Source organism: Plectrocnemia conspersa, unplaced genomic scaffold (genome assembly GCF_051122295.1).
Source record: "Plectrocnemia conspersa isolate PC_06_02 unplaced genomic scaffold, ASM5112229v1 ptg000009l, whole genome shotgun sequence".
Taxonomy (NCBI): Eukaryota; Metazoa; Arthropoda; class Insecta; order Trichoptera; family Polycentropodidae; genus Plectrocnemia; species Plectrocnemia conspersa.
In genome coordinates this window covers 26,690,650-26,716,073 of record NW_028277173.1, presented here as the reverse complement: position 1 = coordinate 26,716,073, position 25,424 = coordinate 26,690,650, and the positions used below count along the sequence as shown (strand labels likewise).

Sequence of the window (25,424 nt, the reverse complement as noted above, 5' to 3'; positions counted from 1 at the left end):
TTTCTCCTAGTAGTATTCTGGTTACAATGCTAAAAATAAAACCTTATAAAACAATATAGAATTTGCATCCAATAGGATCTATGACTTACTTTTTTTCACTATAAAGGGATAAAGGCTTGGCGCGTTAACTTTTCCGATTGACTAGGAAATTCAATAATATTACGACTTACGATACTGTGGGATTTTGCCCCCAGTGAATCACAGGATGGAGTCCAACGAGATAATAATGTTCTACAGTAATTTTATACCTGGCCGACAAATTATTATCTCAGTAAATGTAAGGTAGATACTTTTTAGAGAGTCCCCCTTCCTTCATTGGTTTAAAGCAGGTCCGAGTGGTGAGATATCTCACTACTAGGGCTCGGTCTAGAATGCACAAACCCTTGATAAGCCTCGACCGATAAAACACTGGTTGTGTGTTTTGCGGGACCTCGGGAATATGCCGCCCTGTGTTTTTGCTGACTCTCAACTGTTGTGTACACTGAACGCGCCCATTGGGTGTGATATGTATAAAGAGACGTAACCTTTCCGGAGTATGAGAGCCTCTAGATCAGTGGTTCTCACTTGAAATTTGGCTGTGGCCGCATTATAGACATCAACGGTCCTATGGAAATGCCTTGTGGCCGCACCAAATATGGATTTTAGGATGTGGTAAAAATAGCTGTTGTATTCACATAAGAATGAATCAACTTATAAGTATATATTCAATAAAAGACAACATTTAAGCATATTGATTTTTATTTATTTAAAAGTAATTCAAATGGAAATTATTGAACAGTTCTCTCTTTAAATACTTACTATGATACGTTTTTTGGTGGAATGTTTGTTGGTGGCCGCAGCAAAATGCTTTGGTGGCCGCACATGCTTCGGGAAAATTCCCTAAATCCCGGCATCTGAGTCGGCCCTGCCCACCAGGACAAAGCAGCGGATGAAGTCAGGGCCTCCTTTAAAAAATCAAATAGTGAACACCTCATGAATAACTCTCAACGAAACCATTTAATTATATGAAGCGAAAGTATTTAGAGCGAAGGACAAAGCGGGAGGCACGATTGGCTTGTGTTGATGTCTGACAATGTTGCGAGCCCAACCAGACAAGTTAGTTCCAAAACACCTAAGCCATGTATTATTACGCTGACCTTCGATCAACCTAAAAATAATCTTAATCACAGATCATATAATATAAATACTGTCTATTCCTTATAAATCTTGACAAATAAACTATAATAAATACTGACTGAAAAAAAGTAAGTCTGACTAGCTGTCAAAATAATTTTCACCATTTAATATAAATTCTGACCATCTAATATATATTCTGCACTTTTAATATAAATTCTGAGCCGAAAAACATTTCATACTGTAAAGTTTATAAGGTTTGTGTAGAAGGGTGGATCATTATTGATATTTATCGTTTTAAAAAATTAATTACACAGACAGACACAGATTGAGCTGCTGCCGTGGTATTTTACGGAGTATATTAATTACATGTTAAAATATTATTAATATATAGTAAACGGGGCAGTAGCCCGCCAATGTTTGCCAAGCGAAGAAGTCCGTCACGCCAGTATTACCAGAGTTCCGCCAAACTGAACAAAAAATTCCAAAATGACCTTTTTTAATATTTTAAAAATCATCTAATTATTAAGCAAAACAACATAGCTTCAACCTTTCACGTATGAGCGTATTATGGATATAAAATAATCATGGATTTTATATTTAGATCATTCTTATTGTCGTGCCAAGCGGAATTGAACGCTTTTTTTATGTCTAACATTAATAATACTGTAGTTTTTTCATATTGGAATTGATGGAAATGTTAACCCTTTAAGCGGGTGAGATTTAAAATATAAGGCCACTGTTTTAATCGCGGCTATCATTGACGACCGAGTTCATATATCAAATATCGTGCAAAGGAAAACTCGAGTGTACATTAAAATCGTAACTTTTTTAATTTCACTAAACAAATTTTAAAATTGCTTTCCGTGTTTAAAACGGCTTTCTTTGACTGGTGGAAGCTTTTCGGACCAGCGTGAACGCGTGTTTGCGAACGCACGTGGAACGCGAATATGACGTCAGCAATTTCAAAATAAGTTATAAATTAACTTCAAGATGAAACCAAGGATCAAGTACTAATTTAAATATATTAAAATTTAAGGGCATCTTTTCCGTAGTCTTTAAGTACTTGAGATCAATAGGTTAGATATAAGATATTTTTAGTATTTTCTAGTACGAAAATATCAAAGCATTTAATTCGTTGGTATCTATTGCTAATTGTTAAGATTTCTATGAAACTAATACCTGTTGACGCGAATTAAAAAAATACAATAATTGGCCTAGTTGTCAGATTTCTCAGCATAATTCGTAAGGTAGTCTATAAAATCAAGGATTGCACATCTGTCCTCACGCCTTTAAAAAATAAAAATCTCCAAATGTAGTAAAATTTCATTCAAAAATCTGCTACATAAATGTTTTTACGCCGATGATATTTTTGATGATTTATTAATTTTTCTCCGGTAAGTTACACATCGGCCTAATTCAGCATTGTTAAAAAATCGTAATCATATATAAATCCAGTTATATAACTTCGTTCACTCCATCAGCAGATCTCTGCATATAATTTAAAAACATACTTATAAATTACATAGAAAGAACCTCCAACTAAAACTAAAAAAAATCACAGAAGAGGCAAAAAACCAAATTTGATGAAAAGTAGAAATAAAATGGTGTATTTTTTTCAGCGAATGAATTCTATATCTAGTTTTATTTTTTGAATTATTAAGTTAGTTAGAAAGAAGAAAAAAAAACATTTTTAAAGCAGTCGCACTATTTAAAGCGATGGAATTGATAATTATAATATTTTTGTTTATATAATAAATATCGTTAAATTAACAAAGTAGTTGTTTAACGTTTTAAATAAATATTTAAATTATAACATGTGTCGTTGCTTACAGGATATACAAACAGGGTAATATTCAGTGATTATATTATTAATAATAAGCGATTACATATATAAAAAAAAAAATAAGGCTAAATATAAATATACACAATAAATGCTTACACTATTTCTTGCATCTTCTTAACAAGTGGTTATCTCTAAAAATATAGTTCGTTACAAAAGTATAAGAATATAATTTGAGACAATAAATTCCAAAAAGTCCAGTTTTATCACATAAGCTTTTTATGAACAACAGTAAAAAGATGACATAAAATTTAACATTGTTAATATAAATCTCTCGCAGATGAAACATAGTGCGCTTTCACTTAAAATTCAATTCTAAATTTTCATATCCATTGAATATTTGAATTAAATTCGTAAAAAATAATAACTTTAATTCAATGTTTTACCAACATTAATATTAATATAATATTAATTTTTTCTTAAGAAGGCACAAAAATTTGTACTCGAATTTTATATCCATTTTATAGTTTATGTTTCATTAATCTGAATAATAATTTCATTAATCTGAATAAAAATTAAGTACACTATAAAAATAACAATTAAATATAAAATAAAGCGATTATACCTAAAAGTAGATATAAAAAAGTATAGGCTTATACAAAAAGTATGAAAAATAAAATAAATCATAGCACTGCGGTCGCTATGGTTGGACCGAATATTGACTGTTCAGAATTTGATTCTGAACTCCTTCTATCTGTAGCATACTCTGTTTATACCCATGACGGCTGATTTCGTCAATCGCTTTATCATGCTTAACGTGCATTTCGTTATAAGCTGTCTTGAGTATATGCTGAACACTATCTATACCCTTTATTTTAAGCTGAAAAAAAGAACAATGAGAATTAAAACAGACGTTGGATTAAAATAAAAATAATTCAACACTTACATTGACATTGAAAATGTCATCGTCATGATTTCTGACAGCAAGTGGTATGACGTGCGAAGGTCTGGTGATCATTTGCCTCTTTCGCACCGGGCTTCCGCTGCGCCTGTTCCTAAATTCTTTCAGGTCCTTATCCATGTCGCGTTTTGGGCAGCTGCAAACGCGAACTCCGATGGCCTTTCGCCCGTATATTTCACCTCTAATATTTAAACAATAAAACTATAAACATTTTCCTCCACATTCTAAAACTAATTAAATCCAACAGCACTTACGATGAATCTTCCAGTGTAAACAGCACTTCGATTCGACGCCTGTTAATTCCGGACGAGCAGGAGTGCTTGCAACAGAACCGGTACACGTGTGAAATGCTGTTGGCTCCGTGCTTTGCGATACTTTGATTAACTCGGAACGCAACACCCAACCATCGTTGGTCGTCTTCTTTATCTCCACAGTATACGACATCTTCGGTCTGTCGAGCCGATCGCAATACATGTGCGAGTATGTCAGCGGGTACGTCTATATAATGATAATGATATGCAATGAAAATATTCCTTTCTTCGTCGCTTAAATGGCAAATTATGTACCTCTGTTTGTAGGGTCTTCAGTGACAATATGATTGTGACATCTTAAAACTCGCGACTCTTGCTGCTCGCTACCGGCGAGGATGAGCGTGGCGCGAATCCACAAATTGTCAATCTGCAGGTTCTGCATATCCCATTTGAATTCAATCGGCAATTCAGACCTCATCATGTCGAGATATGCGCGATTTAGTTCAGGCGAATACTGAAAATTAGATAAAATTAGACATTATATATTATGAATAACCTTAATCCTATTATAAACATTATTGCATCGTCAATTATTGGTTCACTATCAGTCCTATACTAACATATGTATAGATTGAAAAATATATCATTTAGCGTAATCTCTTAGATACCAATGAATATTAAATTCAAGATAATGAGAGATTCAGTGTTATTAAATTAAATTTTATAAATAATTATTTTTAATTCACATGATAGTCCTATATTTTTATTCTGACCGAATACTATTTTTATTCTAGCCATTTGATATTTATCCTGACCCTGAATAATACGATTCTGATTGCGATTTGATTTTTATTCCGACCCAAAATTGATTTAAATTATGACCATTTAATTTGTTACATTCTTTGCGCGTGTCGCAATAAGAACATAGGGCACGTGCTCTTGTTTACAAACTAAATACAAGGTCATTTAATACATAAAAATGGAAAAAAAAGTTTGATTTGCTGATTTCGTTAAATTCACAAAATACAGTTGAAAGAACCTAACCTCAAATTTTGTATGAGTGCCCAGTCCCCCCTATAACGAAATCCCAATCTCTTCGCTATAGGGGGATCGACTGTATACATAAATACTCACTAGGAAAGGTTTTCGCTCTCCGTTGTCGTCAGAAACCGCCGCGTTAAATTTAACATTACCAGGATAGTCTCCTCTCACTGGTGGTCCGACGCGATCCTAGAGGCAAAAAGCTTGTCAAAATTTGATCTAATTCAACATATGTAAAAGTTTTGTTGATCAACTACTTACATATGGCCCAAACGAGAGCTGAGGTTTAACATCGATTACTTCATCGGTGAACAGTGGGCCATTTTGTATCGAGTTTCTGTAAATGGCAAACCAGTTTTAATACATAATTCAAGTTGAGATTACATCAAATAAAAAGTACACTCACATGAAAGACGAACTTATGTGGTCAACACCCAAATGTTCCATCAAGATATCCTGATCGTAGTCAAATAGAGGAGAACTCATTTTGGGATGGTACTGGGACACCTTATCTAATATAACTGCAAATAAAAAATACACATTTAATTTATTAATAAAATGATTAGTATAATTTTTAAGATAACACGATTTAAGTGATAAGTTGAAAATATATTTATAGGATCAAGGCGCTTGACCTGACACTCCTTAAATAAGAAATCAGGGATGAAGTACAGACATGTGGAAGTACCTATATTGAGCCTTTGAAAACCAAGCTTTACATCATTGTATCAAAATCGTTGATTGTCAACATAGATGAGAAATTCACTTGCAAGTTTTGATCACAATCAAGTATTGATGGGTGGTTGTCATATACGGGTAGAGGTAGTCATATACCTTTTTATACATATCACCCACTTTTTTATATTTCTCAAGGAAAAATTTCCTTACCGCCCCCTTTGTAGAAACTAGTGTGAAATAATTTTTCGGGGTGGTTTGTAAAAAATAGTTACTTATATTTATATTTTCTTTATACATATATAGTCAAACATGCGAAGTTGTTATACAGCAATGTTTCGATTTATGGAGGAAAGAATTGTAACATCGGACAAAAACACCGATCGCCCACTGTGAAAACTTGAATCGCCTATTTGTGGACGGCATCAGAAACAATATTCTTTTTATTTTGTTAAATATCCAATAAAACTGGGATTCATAATAAATAGCATTAGTATTTTCACGATCAAATTTTTACAAATTTTTTTTAAATGCAGAAATCTTTGTTTGTGCATTAACATGAATGCTTCATAACATTTTGGCCTTGAACAAAAATTTACCATACAACATCCATGCGTGCGGAGTGCATTTTTATTGAATTAAGAAATGAGTTTTTTATACATAAACTTATCCTGTTACTTGATAAAACATAATAAACATGTCAATCTACATTTAAAGTTATTTTCAATCCATAAAAGTTTGAATATGTGTCGAACATTCAGTATAAATTGTAAAAAACGTTCGTACTCCATACAATTCTATGATAAATCGGTGGTAGCGCCAAGAGCAGTGGCAAGAATTGAAAAATATTTCATTTTAATACGCGTAAAATTAAATGGTCAGAATTTAAATCAACTTAGGATCAGAAATTAATCAAATCTTGGTCAGAATAGATATTAAATGGTCATAATACAAATTAAAAACGGTCAGAATAAAAATAATAGATTTTCAGAAATAAAAAAAAAACATAGTCATAATAAAGTTACTAGTCACATATTTAACACAGGAAACTAGAAGTAAACCTATTTTATTATCTCATTCCAATCGTGGTACTCATATATACGTCTTTGCCTTTTTGAGCAATTGTTTGAAATTATGTATAAAAAAAAAAAGAAAAACTGTTATTAATAAGTATATTATAATTTTTATTAATCAGTACACATTTTTATTAGAAACTGAAATTAATAAATAAAATATTGAAGATAGTATTTTTATAAACCGTTATATACATTACTAAATCTGCATGTTTAAAAGCGTGCCACATGCTTCGTTTGAATCTTCGATGATGCTAACTGAGCGCCTCCAGTGTGATTAATCATGTCCGGGTTGATAGAAAGCCAAAAGTCGTATATATCACCGATAGTTCAGTCAAAGAGTGTGGAAGGTCATAGTGGTGGTCGTAGCGAAGGTCTAGTAGTTGGTGTTGTTGACAAGAGCTGTTGATTCTGAAGAACTGTCAAGATGTCACTGACAGATGCAGCTGTTGCAGTCGAACAGTTGTACCAATCTTATATGATAACACTATTGCCAGCCGAAAAAATTTAATCTGACCATGTGTCAACATAAATCTTACCATTTAAAATAAATTCTGACCAATCCAATTTAAAGTCTGACCTTTTAATATAAATTCTGACCACAGCTAGCCTAAATTAAATGATTGCATCATTTGTGTTTCCAGAAGTGTCTTATAATAATAATTAGCCGTTTTAATGCCGCGCAAGCTTTTTGTCACTAAATGTGGGAACGATGTTAAGCCTGGTACATACCTAGCAACAAAGTCGCGGAACAAGTCTTAGGGCTGTTCCGAGACATTTTTCTCGTGTTCTGGGACTGTCGCGATACGAAAGTCGCAAGTCTCCGGTTCCCGTTGTTCGGGAACATGATATAATGTTGCGCAACATTTTGGAATGTGTACGTGTTCCTAGATTTTGTGAGCCAGAAATTTTACAAGAATGGTTTCGAGACCATTTTGTATTTTGTTGGAGATCAGATTCCGCAAGATTAGACTGTATTTAGGGACCCCATTCCACACTCGGTCAGGTCATTTCATCTTCTAGTTTTAATTTTTCGAGAAAATGCCTCCCTAAAATAAGAGTTCTCCTCCAGTTTACGATTTTTCTTTTTTAACAACAATTTATTATTTAGGCACAAATTAAAAGCACGCATTCTGATTTATATAGTGCAACTGACTCCGAGGTGTGGACGTGCGAGATTTTTAGCTCTCTCGCAAGACAGTATTATATACGCTTAGAAAATATATTACAACCCGAGTTGGGTATTAAGTCATCTATGAAGAAGCATCAAAAATTATGATAATTTCAATAGCGAGAATTAGAACCATGAAAACATTTTTTATTTCTTGAGCAGCGCCAGGGCTATCACTATGTTTATAAAAAATAAAAATTAGGTATCATGATTATAAAAAAAAATACGACATAGAAGCTTTTTAGGGATGTGCAGTATGTTGTCGTTGACACGTTTTATTACCCATTGCGGTGCAAAAAGGGTTAGAAGTAAAAACATATGTTTTAATGCCATGGAGCTGTTCAAAATTTTACAAGCTCTGGCTCCGATTTTAACAATTTTAAAATGAAAATAATGATTTTCAAATTATAAAAAAATAAAAGGATTTAAACAATTATTAAGACTTATTATAATGATATATTTAAAAAAGTAAATACAAAAAAAATAATAAAATAAAATATTTATATTAAGTAAAACGAAACTAACAAAATTAAACTCGAAAGAGAAAAACATCATTTCATTGGTTTTATTTTGCCAGGTTGATTAAATATTTAATAATACTAAATCTAAGTAAAATTAGATTTAAAAAAATAATTGTTTCTAATAAGTCAGCGTTTATGGAATCAATTTGTTTAATTTAAGCGTGGAAAATAAACTCTTTAGCACACTCAACGTGTTAAACAAAATTATAAAGTACCACGACTCCCGACTCCATAGCCCTAGTTTTGTGTACATAAATTAATATATTTTTAGTTATTTATAATACAATTTGATTCTGGGTGCAAAGGATTGATAAATTTAACAAACAGACGACTTAATTATAGCAAAAATGCTTTCCAAATTTGAAAAAGAAAATATATACCTTGAATATATAATGGTAACTTTTTAAAGTCTCCGTATAAGTTTGTTTTAATTTAAAAAAAAATACCTTTATTAATTTGAATGCAAATAAAGTTGTGCTTTTGAATGAAAATAAGACGCCATTTCGTGACGAAAGTGTAACGTAAGTGCGAACTTTTGCATGCAAAACAAAATGGCGACAAAAATATTTTTATGGCAACTCTGATTCAACAAAAGAAAATATATTTTGTAGGACCTCGACTAAAACACCCAACGCCAACACCGGCCATTATTGTAAATGGCGAAAAGTGCAAAAAATATGACGCAACAATGAAAATATGCGTCGAAAAATTGTAAAAAAAATTATACGTACTCTTCATGGCGACGGAGCCCCCGCGGGGCGCGTGAAAACGACGCGACAATTACGAACACACTGGCCGACTCGAATCGCAGTGACTCACCTTTCGGCTCGACAGGAAAACGACGCAAGAAATCGGCCGCGGCCGACGAAGGAGCTCGGCGAATCGGCGCCGAGGAGTCGTAGGGGGCCGGGCGTGTCAACTTCGCGTAGCGTTCTTCGCCGCAACCACGAGCCGTACCTAACATTCAAACAACTTCAGCCCCAAAGTGTTGCCATGCGTTTGCCGTGCATTTTTGGCAAACATAAACACGCTGCTCGCCACCCTTTTGCTTCTTCCTCTTCTTATACGTTAATACAGCTTATCATAAAGCACGATAATAACGCGCAGGGTTATTTGAACCCTTTTTACCAAGAAAATACTCACATTTTTTGAAAATTACGACAATTCCTCAAGCTAAAATAGTCTAACCATGATAAAAAATAATTGTTGACTCCATTAGTAAGACAGGTAAAAGATATTTTGGTAATTGCTAGTTAGCACGGCGCTATGCTCAAAAATCACCAATTGTGTGGTCTCACTGGTACTCACGCGCCTGTTAATCAATCAGCGTTCGCGCGTTTATGAATTTATTATATGGAATAGAAATTAATATGAAAATATTTTATAGTTATCAAATTTGATTGTTGCGAAACATCTATTTGCTGCTTAAACCCAAACCTAACCTAAATGAATATAATAATGTAACTAAGTTCCCAGATTTTGAAAATATCAAAGGACACTAAAAAAAGGTCGTTTCGGAAATTTTTGTGCATTTAAGCTAAAATAATATCATTTCGAAATGTTTGTTTATTTAATGATGCTGGGGAAGCTAAAAAGAAGGACAAAAGAGGACAACAATTGTGATGAAGACAATCCTTCTCAATATAGGATATCTGATAACCTTAGTATAATGGTTAATTTGTTTAGGTTAGGTTTTTATACATAAATCTACCCGATTCTTATAGCCGTTACCAGAATTTTTTTTTATAAATTAAATTGATATTTTAAAAAATAAGAAATTCTTTAATTTGCCGTTATTAATTTACTGAACGATTTAATAATCCGAATAAAAAATAATCCAGATAATGCATCATATACCGGTTGAATAAATCGGTGATTAATACCCGAAAAACCTTGGTTCCAATCTCGTACAATATTTTCACAATTATTATTATACTCTATTTTAATAATTAATAAATATTATAAAAGTTATTAAAAAAATGAGAAATATGTATAAAATGAAAAAAGTATTTTCTTGACAAGAAGAAACATTTTTTTTGACGCTACAATTCCCCAAAATTTCAGAAGTGTTCCTTTTCGTTTTAATGCTGACGCTTCGTTTTCTTGAATAACTTCGGATACTATCGATGATATCTTCACTGCTTTTGATTTTTTCGCAATCTTCATTCGCCTTTTGTTGTAGCGCAGCTTTTTTCCTCTGGATAAGACTGTAATTATGATTGAAACTATGACTTGTTACTTTATTTTTATTCGTTCTGTAAAAATCTTTCTATGCATTAGGTGTTGTTATATACATATAAATATACCTATGTCTAGAGACTAGCACTTTAAAATATTATTGAAAGTTATAAACAAGGTGTTTTTACTGCCACAGTGTACAAACGGTTGCCGCTAGGGTTGCCAACAATTTCAGATTGACTGGGATTGCCTCGGAATTGAAATCGCCGTCCAGAAAAGGTCACCTCAGACATCGTCTTTTTTTAGCTCATGCGGCATCTCCTAAATTAATCAAAATATTCCAAGTTGACCTGTTTTTTGCTCCTTTAGTTCCTTTAGTCCTTTGGTTTAGAGCTTCTTAATTATGGCAAGCCTAATTACCGTATTCCCACTATCGCATAATAAATAAACTTCGGGGAGCTCCCTTCGTTGACCTTTCAGCGCGACGCAGCGGTCGTCTCAACTTTGAATTTAGTTTAAGGAAAACTATTTTATAAAAAATATATAATAAGTATATTGGCTTCCCTATTAACAAATTAAAATTTGTGTTACAATTTTTCTGCACCCACCCTCTCTAAGCTTGTGACAAAGCTACTGACTATATACAATCCATAAAACTAAGCATTTTGTATAAAAAATATTAGCCATATATTAAAAAAAATACTTTAAAAAAACTGTACTTATTAAGTCATTACTTTGATTGCTTATTTATAAAACTAGTAAACATATAAGCAACTCTTTACCCACTATATTGTTTTTCTTTATGGAAATGAATTCATGAACAGGTAAAATAGTGTCGTAAATTTTAAGCTAGAAGAAGTAAGTTCATGATAGGCCACCTTTAATCACTGATTGTCTCGATAAAATCACCATTTTGATATATAAGCCAGCATTATCACGCCAGTTTATCGTTATTGTTTATATTTTAGTTTCAATGTACCAAGTACGCGATTGAGGTTTTATCGACCATTTATAGAAATAATTTTACCTTTAAAAATATACTTTAATACTTCTGCCGAATTATGTATTTGTATACCTACAACTACTACTAATAATGTTTTTTTTTTGTTTATATCACACTTGACTAGGCTATCGGAAATACGTTGGGAGGTTGAAATTATTTTATTTATATATTAAAATTATGACCATCATGACCTGACAGGTTAACCTAATGCGTCACGATTGCCAAAAGTATAAAATATATTATAATTTTAAAATACATACAAATATATACATATATAAATATATATATACGCACACCCACACATGTACACATATAATAAAAACACGAAAACAATATAAAATAACAGACACAAAACATCTCAACAGGTGTGCACTATCCCACGACAATTCTGGTATTTCACCAATTAAAATTCGAAATTGGCACAGTATTTTGATTTTAAGGGCAACTTAAAAGTCTTTAAAATTCCATTTGTTGCAATTATAAACGACGTTGAAGCTTGAAATCAAATCTAATCTAACATTGTAGAGGAAAAGAAAAAAACAATGTAATAAAGATTATATACTTGTTTGGTAGTACATATATTTGTGAACAGACGTTTTTTAGAATAAAATTTACCAAATCAAAAAATCTAACACGAAAAACCGATCTGTACTACGATCTATTATAGATTTTTAGAAATTTGAAAAACAAATTTAAACACTAATTTAAAAAAAAAAATCCGTTAAACAAGCACACTTTTCACATTATTGTTTTATATACAATATTTATGTGACAATAAAAAAATATGAAAATCAATTCTAATATTTTTTTATTGCTGTGTTTGTAGCCACCATGGAATTTAGAGTTTTGATCCGGCCCGATTCTCAAAAAGTTTGAGGACCCCTGATTCAAGTATTAAATATTTAGATTTTCTAAAAATATGCAGTGGAGAAGGTAAGATATTATTGCTTTGGCTCTAATATTATAAAGTAGAAATTACCTTATCCCCGACATGACCTGTATGTTTATTTCATAAAATAGGCGTAATTCATAATAAGCTCTTGAGAATTGTCCAAAATTAAGAAAAATAACTATCTTTTCATTTTTTTAGGGAAATACATCATAAGAGGCGAACTGTGTAACTTAAATGATCTGCACCTATGCGATTACTGCTGTGATACCTGTACTTCTTTGAAGAAAAGATATATAAAAACCATAGAAGTAAATGTCAACACTTTTGTTTTTATAGTATAATTTTGCCGAAAATGGCATATTTAGATCCTATAAAAAATGTAACGTGATATAATTAAAAAAAAAAATATTAACATTCATAAGTCTATTGTATTGTATTGTTGTTATAGGTGATTCTTTAAATTTATAACTTATCTATTATAAACTCTTGATAGTTCTGCTTTTAAAAAAATTGTTCTAAGAGTTGGTGCCTGTAATTTTTTACAAAGCTATATTTGAATAAAATCTTTTAATTGGAAAATAAAGTTTGCCATTTAATTATATCCTATAATAGTCAAGAATGTGGTAAGTTGATAAAATGGCTGCATTACACAGAACTTTACTCCTTATCTCTCCACTTCCTGTCCCAGTGACTCGTGGGTGATGATGATGACTAAGTTACTGTAAACGCATAATAAATATCGCTTGTTATCGTGCATTATAATATTGCATATGTATAGATCTAATATTTGTGTCAAATAGTGTTCGTTTAATCGTATAATAATATTCATTCTCTTAATATAATTTAGATTAGGAATATCAAGTATCTGAATATTAAACAATTATTGTATATACATTTGAACATATGACTGACATAGAGGTATATTTTTTCTAACGTAACCTTTTATTAGAAGTTCGAATTCATTTTTCGAAATATAACTGCCTTATAGGAAAGTCAATTAGGGGGGATGGGGAAGGGGCATTTTCCTGCCCCCTGAATTTAACCAGAAAATGCATGTCATTTAATGAAATACTACAAATCTTAATTAAATGGAAATTAAAAAAAAAACGTTAATTGACTGGCCAACTTTTGCCCCCACCTTAGAATATACTAAAATGACGTCCTTGATTCTAAACCAGAAATTCTCAGGTATTGATCGCTCCCTCAAATAAAATCTAAGAAAAAAACAGTTTCGAACCTACCCGAAAACATTTTTTTAAATATGTCATTTCTGTGAAATCACATCGGAATATATTTTCACCGATAGATGTATGTATATATATATTTATCAGTGAAAATATAATGTATCTGGTAGGTGCTAGTAAAATTACACGATTTCAACATTTTCATATATAGTAATACATACATTTACATACCATTATTTATTTACATGCGATGTATAATGTATATGAAAATTAATTAATATCAATAGAATTATTGAACTGATTGAAATATAATGCGTTTTAAACAATAAATGCAAAACGTAAAACAAACTTCACACAAATTTACGACGCACGCCCGTTTTTAGGATAAGCGTTTAACGTTAATAAAGGGTGGGCCTAACCAACATTTTGTTTCGTTCAACAAACGAATTCTGCGAATTACGATCATAGTAGATACGGCCGATAAACATTCAATTCACGAATGTTTTTCGAAAGCGTAAGGCACTTTTTTGTTGAGAATCAGCGTCCCATTGTCTCGAATTTCGAAACAAAATAAAGGCGCAGCAAGACCATAGATTTTGGAGCGGCACTAGTCACTTGTGTTGCTCAAGCATACAAATAGTTGCATTTTAAGATTTTTTTGAAAAAGACGTATATTATCTAGGATGAGAAATATGTTAAATATAAATACAACAACAAAAAATCTACAATATTGCCCCACTTAAATTATTGCGCAACAATATTATATATGCTTAATAAATTAGATTAGTCGATGTTGCAAAACTTACAAAATTGGGCAATGAGTAGTCCTGAATAAAATTTGATTTACTAGTTGTAGAAGTATGATTGATAGATTGGAATAATTGGATATTCAAGAAATATTAAAGAAAAACTTACTGGGTAATTAAAAAAAAAAACTAAAAATGGTGCGTATTTCGGTTAATAAATATAGTTATTATCTTGTTAAATTTAAATGTCATAAAGCGTATTTGGTGTCCTTAGTAATCCTTTTTACACGCATAAAAAAACATTTATATAATGTTTACTGTGTTACTTACACGTTTATAATGTACATAGATAAATATTTGTAATCATTAGATTTCAAATATTCTATAAAGAACAACACATTACCATTTGCCAAAGCTAATAATTAATTACTGCGAAAAACAGGATGATATGATTAATTTTATGATACATACTATTTATTATTTAGGTTCATCGATATTACTTTAAAATGTTTTTAAAAATATTTTTTGTGGTAATCTGGAATTACTTAGTAATTTAATTAATATATGAAAACAGGAAAATGTCTAAAAGTATAAGCAAACCATTTTAACATAACATTTTCCTATAAATTAGATGATAAGTTAGTTCAACAACGTAAGATCTAATAGCACACGCGGGCGGATTAGAGATTAATATAAATCTAAGCATTCAATTAAAATCGGCCCGTAACATTTTACTCCCTATTTGCTGCAAATGCTTATTAAAAATAAATAATATTTTTAGTGAGAATAGCTATGCCACAATATGGCGTATTAAAACTCTTTTATCTACAGGGACGTCATTTCAGCTTTTTCCATGGGAGGGGGGAAGTTGCTCGATTTTTTAATAGTTCCATTATATTTAGATTCAAAATATTTCATTAAATGACATGAATTTTTCTGGTCAAATTCAAGGAGGCATTGCTGTTTAGAATCCACGTCAAAAGCAATAAAATCGTGCCGTCGCAGTGGAAACGATTTCCTCGACCTACAGGAGGATCTTTATGCAAGTGGGCTTCCTATAACCTATTGCTTTTCAATGTAAAGAAATATCACACAATTTAATTTTCAAGGTCGTCGATGCCGGCGGTATATTCCTACTATCTCGGCTGATATATTCTAGACATGTCTTTCTTTACTAAGGATTTTGGTGTAGATAGCCAATTATAGCAAAAGGTCACCTTAGATATTTTTGTTTACGGATGAGAATTAATATTCCATGCCTGGGTAAACAAACACCTTTTTATAGCTCATTTAAAAAAAAAATATTATCAAAACATGAACTGGTTCGCGGACCGCAAAAATAAGTTCGTTAACTACCAGCTGGACAGCGCTGCTATAAATGTTAAATATTTTTGAAAATCAGTTGAAAGCAAAAGCAAACTAATTCCTTTTTGTGGCTCATAGTTTAAGACGTAATATATGTTCTTTTAATAGACACTTATTGAATACGTTTCATTGTTGGTTTTTCGCACATTTTGCGGAAATATGCGGTTATTTCCGACGCGGTCATTTAGCTCACATTAATCTAGTTATAAATATCCTAATCACCAGAACACATAAATTGCCTCATTTAGATAAAAAAAAAAGCGAGAGGAAAGTATTATGAAACTGTATCAACAATAAAAATATGTTTAGGCAAGAATGGACTTGAATATCACGAAAAACAATGGATTGGATACTCTGTGGTGTATTATATAAACGTGATATTAAATATTTTGTTAATTTATATGTAAATTAGCATGAAGATGTCAAGAAAAGGGTATTATGAGTTAAATTTAAATAAAATTGCATTCTATTGCTAAATTTCAATGTTGATTTATTTACTTTTATATACCAGCTAAATAGTAAAAATTTACTTTTAAGTGTGTTATAAAAATAATTACCCAACCGCTATTATGGCTGATTAGATATAATTTTCCTGTTACTCCAATACCTTAAATAGGGATTTACAACAACATTACAAAAACCATGTGATTAATGCATGTAGATTTTTACGTAAGTATTATAAATTATAGATTGAAGATAAATTCAATACTTAGATATGCATTACTTGTAATTAATGAACAATATATAATTAATAAAAAACGTAAAAATATTTTTCATAAAACTGTTAAACTTTAAAAAGGTTTTAGAATCACAAAAATTTAAACAGAATGCATAAATTCAACATATTTATATTAAGGTAAAATCATACATAAATCATACATATAAAATTCAGGTTGACGTAAGTTGTGGTTTGAGTACATTCTTATTTTATTACTTCTCGACATTTATGAACATACTAATCTGGTCTGTATGTGTTACTTATTACATTATTAATAAAGAAAGTAAAAAAATAAGTTTATTTTTTTTACTTTCATGAGATCAAATTATCTTCCGGTGTACGATAAGGGTATTTTCAAGTCACTTTCTAACATCGAATTGCGGATAAACCATAAAGCATTTGACACAATTCTCTTCTCGTCTCTTCAACATGTTTTAATATACACAATTTACTATTTCCTTTATGGCAAACTTATCATAATTCATTTTTCTTGTAAAAAGTTTTAAATAAAATGACTAAAATCGTCTGAGCAAGTATGGACGACCCATAGTTCATAAAATATTGATATATGTATATGTTACAGGAAATGTGTATTACAAGTGAATCTATATTTTATTGACATTTCTGTGAAATTATGTATCCGGATATGATTTTACTAAAACTGTTTGTGAAATAATATTTATACTAGTTAAAATATAATTTCATACAGAAATACAAGATCAAAAAAAAAATTGCGTATTAGATTTGCTTGGACTCGTAAAGACAACTTTTTGCTCTTAAAAACATTTAATTTAGAACGATTTATTTTAAATTGGTTCGTATTTTTCAGGTTGGAATTTTAATACGGTTATGCTCAGAGCTATAATTTTAATGATATAATTAATAATATAAAAAATTGTAAAATACGTATGTTTGCAAACGACACTTTAATTTATTGCATATGTGATAATGATAAAAAAGTTATAAATTACTTAAATAATGAATTAATTATTGATGTCCGAAAGATGATGAAATAACAATGTATTTAAACTAAATGAGAAAAAAATTAAATGTATACTTATTAATTATAAATATATGTTAGATAATAATATAAACATAGTTATAGATAACTATATTATAGAAATAGTTGATAAAAAATATTTCATGTATAAATAAAAAGGTGAAAAACACAAATTTAGGGATGTATTCGGATTTTTTTATTTATTCGACATTTGATATATTTCATTAACTTTCTGGACCTTTTACAGCAGCCGATCCTTTCAATGTAATTTTCGATGAGTTGTAATGTTGTTGAAACCCGATGTGTTACAATGTTGTTGGAACTATTAACTACGTATATTCTACATCAGTATCTTCGAATTTGTGTCAAAAATAATCGGTTATCATGCATCTATAGCGTTCATTATTGACTGTTATAGTCCGACTTTCATCTTTTTCAAAAAAGATAGGCTCAAAGACGCCACCTGACCACAACGGCACCAACCAATTATTTTTTGGAATTTAATATTCATCGCCCTAAATGCGCCAATTTTACTTATTAACATACCTAGAGAGGTAGAAATGTGGCTCATGGGAGGAGAAGATTTTCTTACAAAAAATAATCAAAAATGGTTTTATATTGGCACACTTAAATTATTGTGGAACGATATTATATATGCTTAATAAATTAGTTAAAACGATGATGCAAAAAATAAAAAATATAGCTATGAGAGTAGTTTTAATAAAAATAGATTTACTAGTTGTAGAAGTATGATTGAATGATTGGAATTGTTAAATATTCAAAAAATATTGCATAATTATGTTTTCGTATTTATATATAAATTAGATAATAACATTTTATCTGAGTATTTTAATGAGAAATAAAGATGTACACAAATTTAATACTAAAAACAGAGATAATTAAGTACGGAAAAATATAATTATGACCAGACTGGTATTAAAATTCTAACTGTAATATGATTTTTATTCTGACCCAAAGTTGATTTTAATTATAATGATTTAAATTGTTGCCTTTTAAATATAATTTATTATTTAAAAGGCAACAAACGTTGTTCGATATTACCCTTGATCGATCAAAAAATGGATTTCTTGGTACATGTATATCATGTTATGGCCAAAAGTTAAAAACAAGAGTCGTTTTGACATTCCTCACCGCACGCGATGGAACAAGATGACAAAAAAGAGCGCGGGACGCGAGTTCCTCTTTTGGCGGCCCTCTCTTGCTTAAGCGAAGGCCGAAATGCTGCACCGGCCGCCGCCAAATTGCTCTCCGAACTCGCGACGTCGCAGAATACCACAGAGGTTAGTTTCGCCATGTGACATTTCAAACATTGTCACGTGGCCGTAAATAATAATCAAAGCGTTATTCAAATTCACAAATTTTACTATTGTAGATATAAAGAAATAATGCTGTTTTAACATTGTCTATTTTTAATTTAGGGTCAAAATGAACTCAAATATGTAATCAATCGACTAGTAAAAGGTACTGCTTCGAATAGGCAAAATGCTAGAGAAGGTTTCTTTTCGGCTTTGGTCGTCTTGCTTAAAGCGAATGAGCAAATTACTTTCAAAGAAATATTCGACGTTCTAAATAAAGAATTGCAAATAAGCGGACAATCTAAAAGTGTAAGTATAGATTTGATTTTTTAATGTTGCATTACTGATGATTCGTTAATTAATTGCTTATTACAGGAAATGGGTGAAGTTTGCACCGGTCATGTGTTGGTTAGTGGAGCTATTTTACGATCGGAATGCTACATCCGTAGCACGGAAGAAGAAAAAGCTCAACTTATAAACACAATGTTTAATGCTAGTGATAAAAAAGCTTATTTAGGAATAGCTGCTTATTACTTCGTAGTTGATTTTATTAAAACTGTTCGTATTTATTATTTGTAATTAACAATTTATATAGAATAACTTATTGTTAATTCATATATTTTTTTAGCACTCTGAAGAAGTGATTAAAGCTCATCTTTGGCCTTATTTGGAAAGTAAATTGTCTAAGCCGATCGTCGATCATAATTTAGATTCTATCTATTGTCTTTTGATTCTTAACGAACATTGCCCTGCTCTTATTAAAAAGTTTCTTAAAAAGACAGTCGGGTTTAAATCATTATTTTCCGATGAAGCTGTTCCTCAAATATCTGAAAAATTGATGGTATTTATTAAATGATACTTTATAACTAATGTAATATTTTTGTGTTAATATTTGTGTTATTATTTTAGAACGTACCTGAGTTTTCGTATATAAATCATCCCATTTATGAAGCTTTCGGAAGAGAAGTAGTCAAATCTGATAACATGGTATCTTGTTGGTGTGACGGATTAGAAAAGAAGCTCAATGTCAACAATGAAAACAGAGTACTCATCGTTTTGACTGTTTTCGCAGAAATATTGCAAAACATCGATTCAAAACCGCAAGAGATTCCTCCGTTGTTGGGCGATAAGTTTATCCCTTGCATCCTGGAGTGGTTCAAAGGCTTCCAGACGAATCAAAGCGGAAAGAGTTCCTCTAAAAACTTTAAATCCAAAGGCAATATGAGACAAACTCCTTATGAAAGCAAAGGAAGACAAATCATGGTCAAATCTAAAGAAGTATTTGAAATTCTACTGATTGCTTTAAAGAAAGGGTCAGTTACGCCGAAAATCAGATTGGAAGTACTGAATAAACTATTGTTTACTCCCGGTGATATCATGTTCTGTGATATAACCAATTCCAAGATTATCAAATTGCTCATCGAAGAATTGGATACAGAATGCGTTCACAGTTTTGCTGAAGTTTTGAAGAAGGTTGTGTCGAACGAGAGTAAAAAGACTCATCCTAATGGGTCGGAGAGGTTTTGGACGAATTCAGAAAGATTGAGAGCTGCTGAAATGCTCACGTATTTGATCAATCATAAGACGACTTCCGGTGAGATGAAGTGGAGGATCAAAAATATGCAGTTTTTGGTCATGATCAGTTTATTTAAGACGACTGGTGGCAACGACGCTTACGTTAGCGGTGAATTAGCAGGTTTGTTTTGAAATAATTTATTAATTTTACTTAAAAATGCTTTTTTTTTTAATGAATATAATAAATAGCAACAGACATAAAACAGATCCTTGTACCATACAATTATGTATTTATGTTTCTTTAATATCTTTTACAGTTGCCGTAAAGAAGTGCTTCTATCGATGTTTATCATTCAAGCTACCAAAATTAGAAACGCTCTTGAAAATACTCAGCTCTCTAGTTGAATATATAGACACTTTCGTATCTAAGCCTGAAAACTTGAATAACAATAAAACGTTTAATCCGACAGTTGTCGAGTGCTGGAATTCAATGAAAAGCCTAACGAGCACTTTAGAGAGTAGCGAAGAAAGTGAAACCTCGAAAGCTATAATGGTGTTTCAGATTTTGGCTCTGCATTGCGGACTGTTTCTATTTTCCGACGTTATGAACGTAGACACTGTTAAAAGTTCACTACAAGAAATAAACAGCTGTTACGAGCATTATAAAAAGCCTAAAAAAAGCAAAGCGAAAAAATCGATCGATAATGGAGACGTCGTCGAAGACGAACCGGAATGGACTGAAGTATTAATTGATATATTTTTGAGCTTCTTGTCTCGAGATTCGTATCTATTGAGGAACGTGGTTCAGTGTGTTTTCCGCTTATTATGCGACTACCTGACTCCTTCGGCCATCGGTCAAATCTTATCGGTGCTGGATCCGGACGACGATACTAATATTTTGTCTTACAAAGATAATGCAATGAACGAAGAAGACGATCGTGAGAGTGACATATCACAAGACGAGAACGAAGGCGAAGACAAAAGCGAATCTAGCGAAAGCTCTGAGAGCGAAGACAACAACGAAGAAGAAGAAGACGATATCACAACTGTCAACGACCAGTTAAGAATGGCCGTACAAAAAGCTTTAGGTAACGCCGGAGCCGAAACTGACACCGAAAGTGTCGATATTGATAACATAGACGAAGAAGAGGGTCATAAGATTGACAACGCGTTATCGGGCGCCTTCAGATTATTGAAGCAATCCAAAGGTGAGATGTCTAAAAAAGAAAAGAAAAACACAAAGACTTTAATGGAGTTCAGAATAAGAGTTTTGGATTTAGTAAATATTTATTTGGAGAAAGTACCGACAATGGATATATGTTTAGGAATGCTTTCGCCGTTGTTTACGTGCTTAGAATTTGCCATCAAAGACTCGGTTCAAAAACCACTTGAAGATAGGGTGAGAAAATCCCTTAAATGTCTCACTGGAGTTAAAATCTTCACTTCAATAGATGACGTCACTCCGGAAGTATTGTCAGATTATCTAACGTCTATTATTAGTAGAGGCGCTAGAACACAATTTATGTATCAAGCTCTTGGAGATGTAATTTCAAAGTGCGGCACTTTCATAGTCCGATGTTCTCAAAAGTTACAAATCGCTGAAACTTCGAGTAAAAAGAAAAGGAAATCGAGTGTACCTCTGCCGATTGCAAATATTTATAACGATTCTTTAGAAGCGTTTTTCACTAAACGAGACTGTCTTTTACCGGTAATATTTTTCCATGACGTGCTACAAATCAAATGGGACGGTAATTGGACTTTATTGAACACTATAATCGAGAAAACGTTCGATAATAACGTGCGACAATTCAGACGGAACGAAGGTCTCGAAATGATCAATTTGTTCTATACGAGTATACGAAGAAATATGAACAATGATACAGTATCAGATATCGCGAATAACTTGCAGTTGATAGAAAAACAATTATCTGATAAAATCATCACAGTTTTCAACGAGCCGTTAAAAGAAAATTCAATATCTCTAACGGAACGATTCTTCACTATTTTACTGAAGACATTAAATATGATCAAGAATTATCACAATTCCGCCAAACAGTACGTTGGTAAAATAGACTGGAAAGAGATTGCAGATTCGATTCAAAGTCATAGAAAGAGCATTAAATTAAGAAATACTCAAGAGTACTTTAAATTCTGTAATCTGTTCGGTTTAGAAAAGCTTAAGAATTGTGTTATAGAAAATGTTAAGACTAAAGAAAGAGAGTCGATCGATTCGGGGCACGAGAGTAACGCGGATGATGAGAATGTAGAAAAAGAAGCCGTTGAAGTTAAAGTTAAAGTCAGTAAAAAGAAACAAAAGTTACTGAATGGTAATAGTGAAGAAAATGAAAGCACAGTAAATAATAAATTAAAATATAAAAAAAATAAGGATGTTTCTAAAAAGGAATCGAAACGACTCAGATTGTTGGCTTCGTCGGATGGTTTGCAGCACATTTCTTTTGCAACTTTACTTCAAGATTCAAACATGGACATTAATCAAATATCTGAAGAACCAGAGATTGATGACGTGAAAAAAGACAGGAAGAAAAAGAAAGCGGATACTGCTCTAGAAGTAGAGAAACCGAAAAAGATTAAAATAATTCCTTAAATGTCATTGTATAATATTTTACAATAAAACTTTTACAATTATTTAATTATGTGTATTTATTCATAACTTCTATTGATTGTATAACAGCAACGTTTAACGGGCCAAAGTTATGGCAAGTGAGGTAAAGGTACATTCATAAAATAATCACATTCATTTTGAACAATGTGAGTTTTATAAATCCTGAGATATATACAATTACACCAATAATATAATAAGATAATACATATGGTAATTAGCTACAGAGATTAACCTCTTTTTGTCTTCCTTTCCTTTCTCTCCAGCAATATTTACATTTTTATCCATTTGATTTGCCGAAATCATATTTTTACAAAATTTCAATAGACTTGCACACTGAAGAAAGGGATCTAATATCGTAAGTGTACATCTTTCTAGTTTTGCGAATTGTAAAAATATTGAGTTCAGGAGCATCGTTTGAAAAATTGCTTTTGTGGCGATCGCCGCCATACGCCCAATAAGATAACGACGCTTCTCGGAACCACTTAAACATTGCTTTAAAAAAAGATTTGGTTGCTACACTGTTTTTAAAATTCTACTGTATCACATATTCATCGACTCATGCAACAAAATCAAATTAAATACATAAAAAAATATTTCATGCTATTAACAAGTTCTCAAATTCATTTACATGTTCAAAAACCGTGATGTCAACAACGATCGTTTATTTTATTAGATATTTTCTAGTATTCAATTTTTTACCACAAATTTCACACTCAAAGTTGTAAGCGACCCTATGAGTTTTCAAATGATTTGAAAGCGTGGCAATAGTTTTCAATGATTTTCCACAGTGAAAACATTCAACGTTACTAGAACGGGAATGAATCGCAACATGTTTTGAAAGTGAATTTTTTAATTTGAGTGCTTTTCCGCATCTTTTACACTGAAAGTTATGAGTTATGAGAAAGATAAATAGATTTAATTGTTTTATCACATTTTTCACATTCAACGTTATGAACGTCAGTTATTCTGTGGGTTTTCATATGATCTGAAAGATTTCTTTTAGTTTTAAATATTTTACCGCATTGTTCACATTCAGTACTACGAGCATTGCTATGAGTTTTCATATGACGCAAAAGAAATATATTAGATTTCAATGTTTTACCACATTTAAAGTTACGATTATTACTATGAGTTTGCATATGTGATTTAAGACGTTGATTAGTTTTCAATGTTTTACCACATTTTATACATTCAAATTTAAGAGCATCGCTAAGAATCTTGATATGATTTAAAAGATAACCATTATCAACGGCTCCTTGTTGAATACTTACATGCTTTTCTCTTTCTTGTATCTAAAATAAAAAAAGTATTTCTTAGTTAAGCTGATAATATCCAAATATATTGAAATCAAAATTAATTTAACTATTACTTGAGTTTCCACTTGGTGAGATATACCAACACCAATCATATCAATTTTATGTATATTATGTTTAACATCGTGCATTTCTGAAATCATATAATAATTAAAATACTATATTAAAATGTAATAGTTTTCTATATATAAAAATATTTAACCTATTTCGAACATGTCCTCTACATTGTCTATGCATGCATCTTCACCGCTGTCATCACATTCGCGTTTTATAAGAAACTACAAAAAACAGTATTTACGATTATATTGCACATAGTATGGAGTTACATATTACATTTGATTTACCTCAACCTTACTTTCAATTTTGTCGACAGATTCAAATGTTTCTTTGTCATATTCAATATCAAGTTCTGCAAAGATGATTTAATATATTTAAGGAATATCTAACAACTAATGAAAATATGACATGTTTTAAATATCCTTCTCAGTTTTGTTTTTGTTAATTTTTAAGACATATATAATTAATCTGTGACCCTTTGTACACTCGTAGATATATTACAATATGACTTTGTAACTTAATATATATATATATATATATATATATATATATATATATATATATATATATATATATATATATATATATATATATATATATATATATATATATATATATATATATATATATATATATATATATATATATATATATATATATGTATATATATGAATTTATGTATTGTATATAAAAAGCATGAGAGAGATTTAAAAAAATACCGGTTTTGAAAAATTGCGGCAACGCCATTTTGACAACCCAGTGTAGATCGACATCAAACCTTGGCCAATGAGCAGATTTGATATTTGGTCCAAATATGGAATAATTTTGAGCAGCACCAAATCAAAATATAATACAATACAACTAAGTCAGCAGTTCAAGCGCAGTGCCGTAACTAGTAGTAATAGGCTACATTAGGAAATTTGAA

The 25,424-nt window shown here is 31.2% G+C and overlaps 3 protein-coding genes across 5 annotated transcripts; 1 reads left to right on the top strand and 2 right to left on the bottom strand.

The window, feature by feature from the left end:
- Positions 1–2,965: 2,965 nt before the first annotated feature.
- Positions 2,966–9,590, bottom strand: p53 (transcription factor p53). Of its 3 annotated transcripts, none has more exons than XM_088192335.1 (8): positions 9,409–9,590; positions 5,556–5,670; positions 5,411–5,486; positions 5,243–5,338; positions 4,424–4,622; positions 4,112–4,355; positions 3,843–4,038; positions 2,966–3,776 (listed from the first exon to the last, which is right to left on the bottom strand). In XM_088192335.1, the coding sequence occupies exons 1-8, from the start codon at positions 9,551–9,553 to the stop codon at positions 3,597–3,599; spliced, it is 1,251 nt and encodes a 416-aa protein (XP_088048461.1). In that variant the 5' UTR covers positions 9,554–9,590; the 3' UTR covers positions 2,966–3,596. The 3 variants fall into 3 exon arrangements, with proteins under 3 accessions (XP_088048461.1, XP_088048462.1, XP_088048463.1); XM_088192336.1 differs by lacking the exon at positions 9,409–9,590 and adding an exon at positions 9,321–9,382; XM_088192337.1 differs by lacking the exon at positions 9,409–9,590 and adding an exon at positions 7,093–7,377.
- A 9,189-nt stretch (positions 9,591–18,779) lies between these two features.
- Positions 18,780–23,157, top strand: Mybbp1A (MYB binding protein 1a). The gene is made up of 6 exons (XM_088191333.1): positions 18,780–18,976; positions 19,115–19,300; positions 19,367–19,549; positions 19,620–19,832; positions 19,901–20,687; positions 20,824–23,157. The coding sequence occupies exons 1-6, from the start codon at positions 18,836–18,838 to the stop codon at positions 23,109–23,111; spliced, it is 3,798 nt and encodes a 1,265-aa protein (XP_088047459.1). The 5' UTR covers positions 18,780–18,835; the 3' UTR covers positions 23,112–23,157.
- LOC148232471 (uncharacterized) lies at positions 23,149–25,377 on the bottom strand. The gene is made up of 5 exons (XM_088191338.1): positions 25,219–25,377; positions 24,787–24,851; positions 24,645–24,720; positions 24,499–24,575; positions 23,149–24,421 (listed from the first exon to the last, which is right to left on the bottom strand). The coding sequence occupies exons 1-5, from the start codon at positions 25,244–25,246 to the stop codon at positions 24,017–24,019; spliced, it is 651 nt and encodes a 216-aa protein (XP_088047464.1). The 5' UTR covers positions 25,247–25,377; the 3' UTR covers positions 23,149–24,016.
- Positions 25,378–25,424: the final 47 nt, after the last annotated feature.

Excerpts from the sequence above, each read along its gene's own strand:
- p53 (XM_088192335.1), bottom strand. The coding sequence starts at position 9,553 with ATGTTAGGTACGGCTCGTGGTTGCGGCGAAGAACGCTACGCGAAGTTG. Across the intron at positions 4,356-4,423 it reads TGAAGACCCTACAAACAGAG|ACGTACCCGCTGACATACTC; the intron begins GTACATAATTTG and ends ATCATTATATAG. Across the intron at positions 3,777-3,842 it reads ATGACATTTTCAATGTCAAT|CTTAAAATAAAGGGTATAGA; the intron begins GTAAGTGTTGAA and ends TCTTTTTTTCAG.
- Mybbp1A (XM_088191333.1), top strand. The coding sequence starts at position 18,836 with ATGGAACAAGATGACAAAAAAGAGCGCGGGACGCGAGTTCCTCTTTTG. Across the intron at positions 18,977-19,114 it reads CGTCGCAGAATACCACAGAG|GGTCAAAATGAACTCAAATA; the intron begins GTTAGTTTCGCC and ends TTTTTAATTTAG. Across the intron at positions 19,550-19,619 it reads TAGTTGATTTTATTAAAACT|CACTCTGAAGAAGTGATTAA; the intron begins GTTCGTATTTAT and ends ATATTTTTTTAG.
- LOC148232471 (XM_088191338.1), bottom strand. The coding sequence starts at position 25,246 with ATGGCGTTGCCGCAATTTTTCAAAACCG. Across the intron at positions 24,576-24,644 it reads AGAGGACATGTTCGAAATAG|AAATGCACGATGTTAAACAT; the intron begins GTTAAATATTTT and ends ATATGATTTCAG. Across the intron at positions 24,422-24,498 it reads CTCACCAAGTGGAAACTCAA|ATACAAGAAAGAGAAAAGCA; the intron begins GTAATAGTTAAA and ends TTTTTATTTTAG.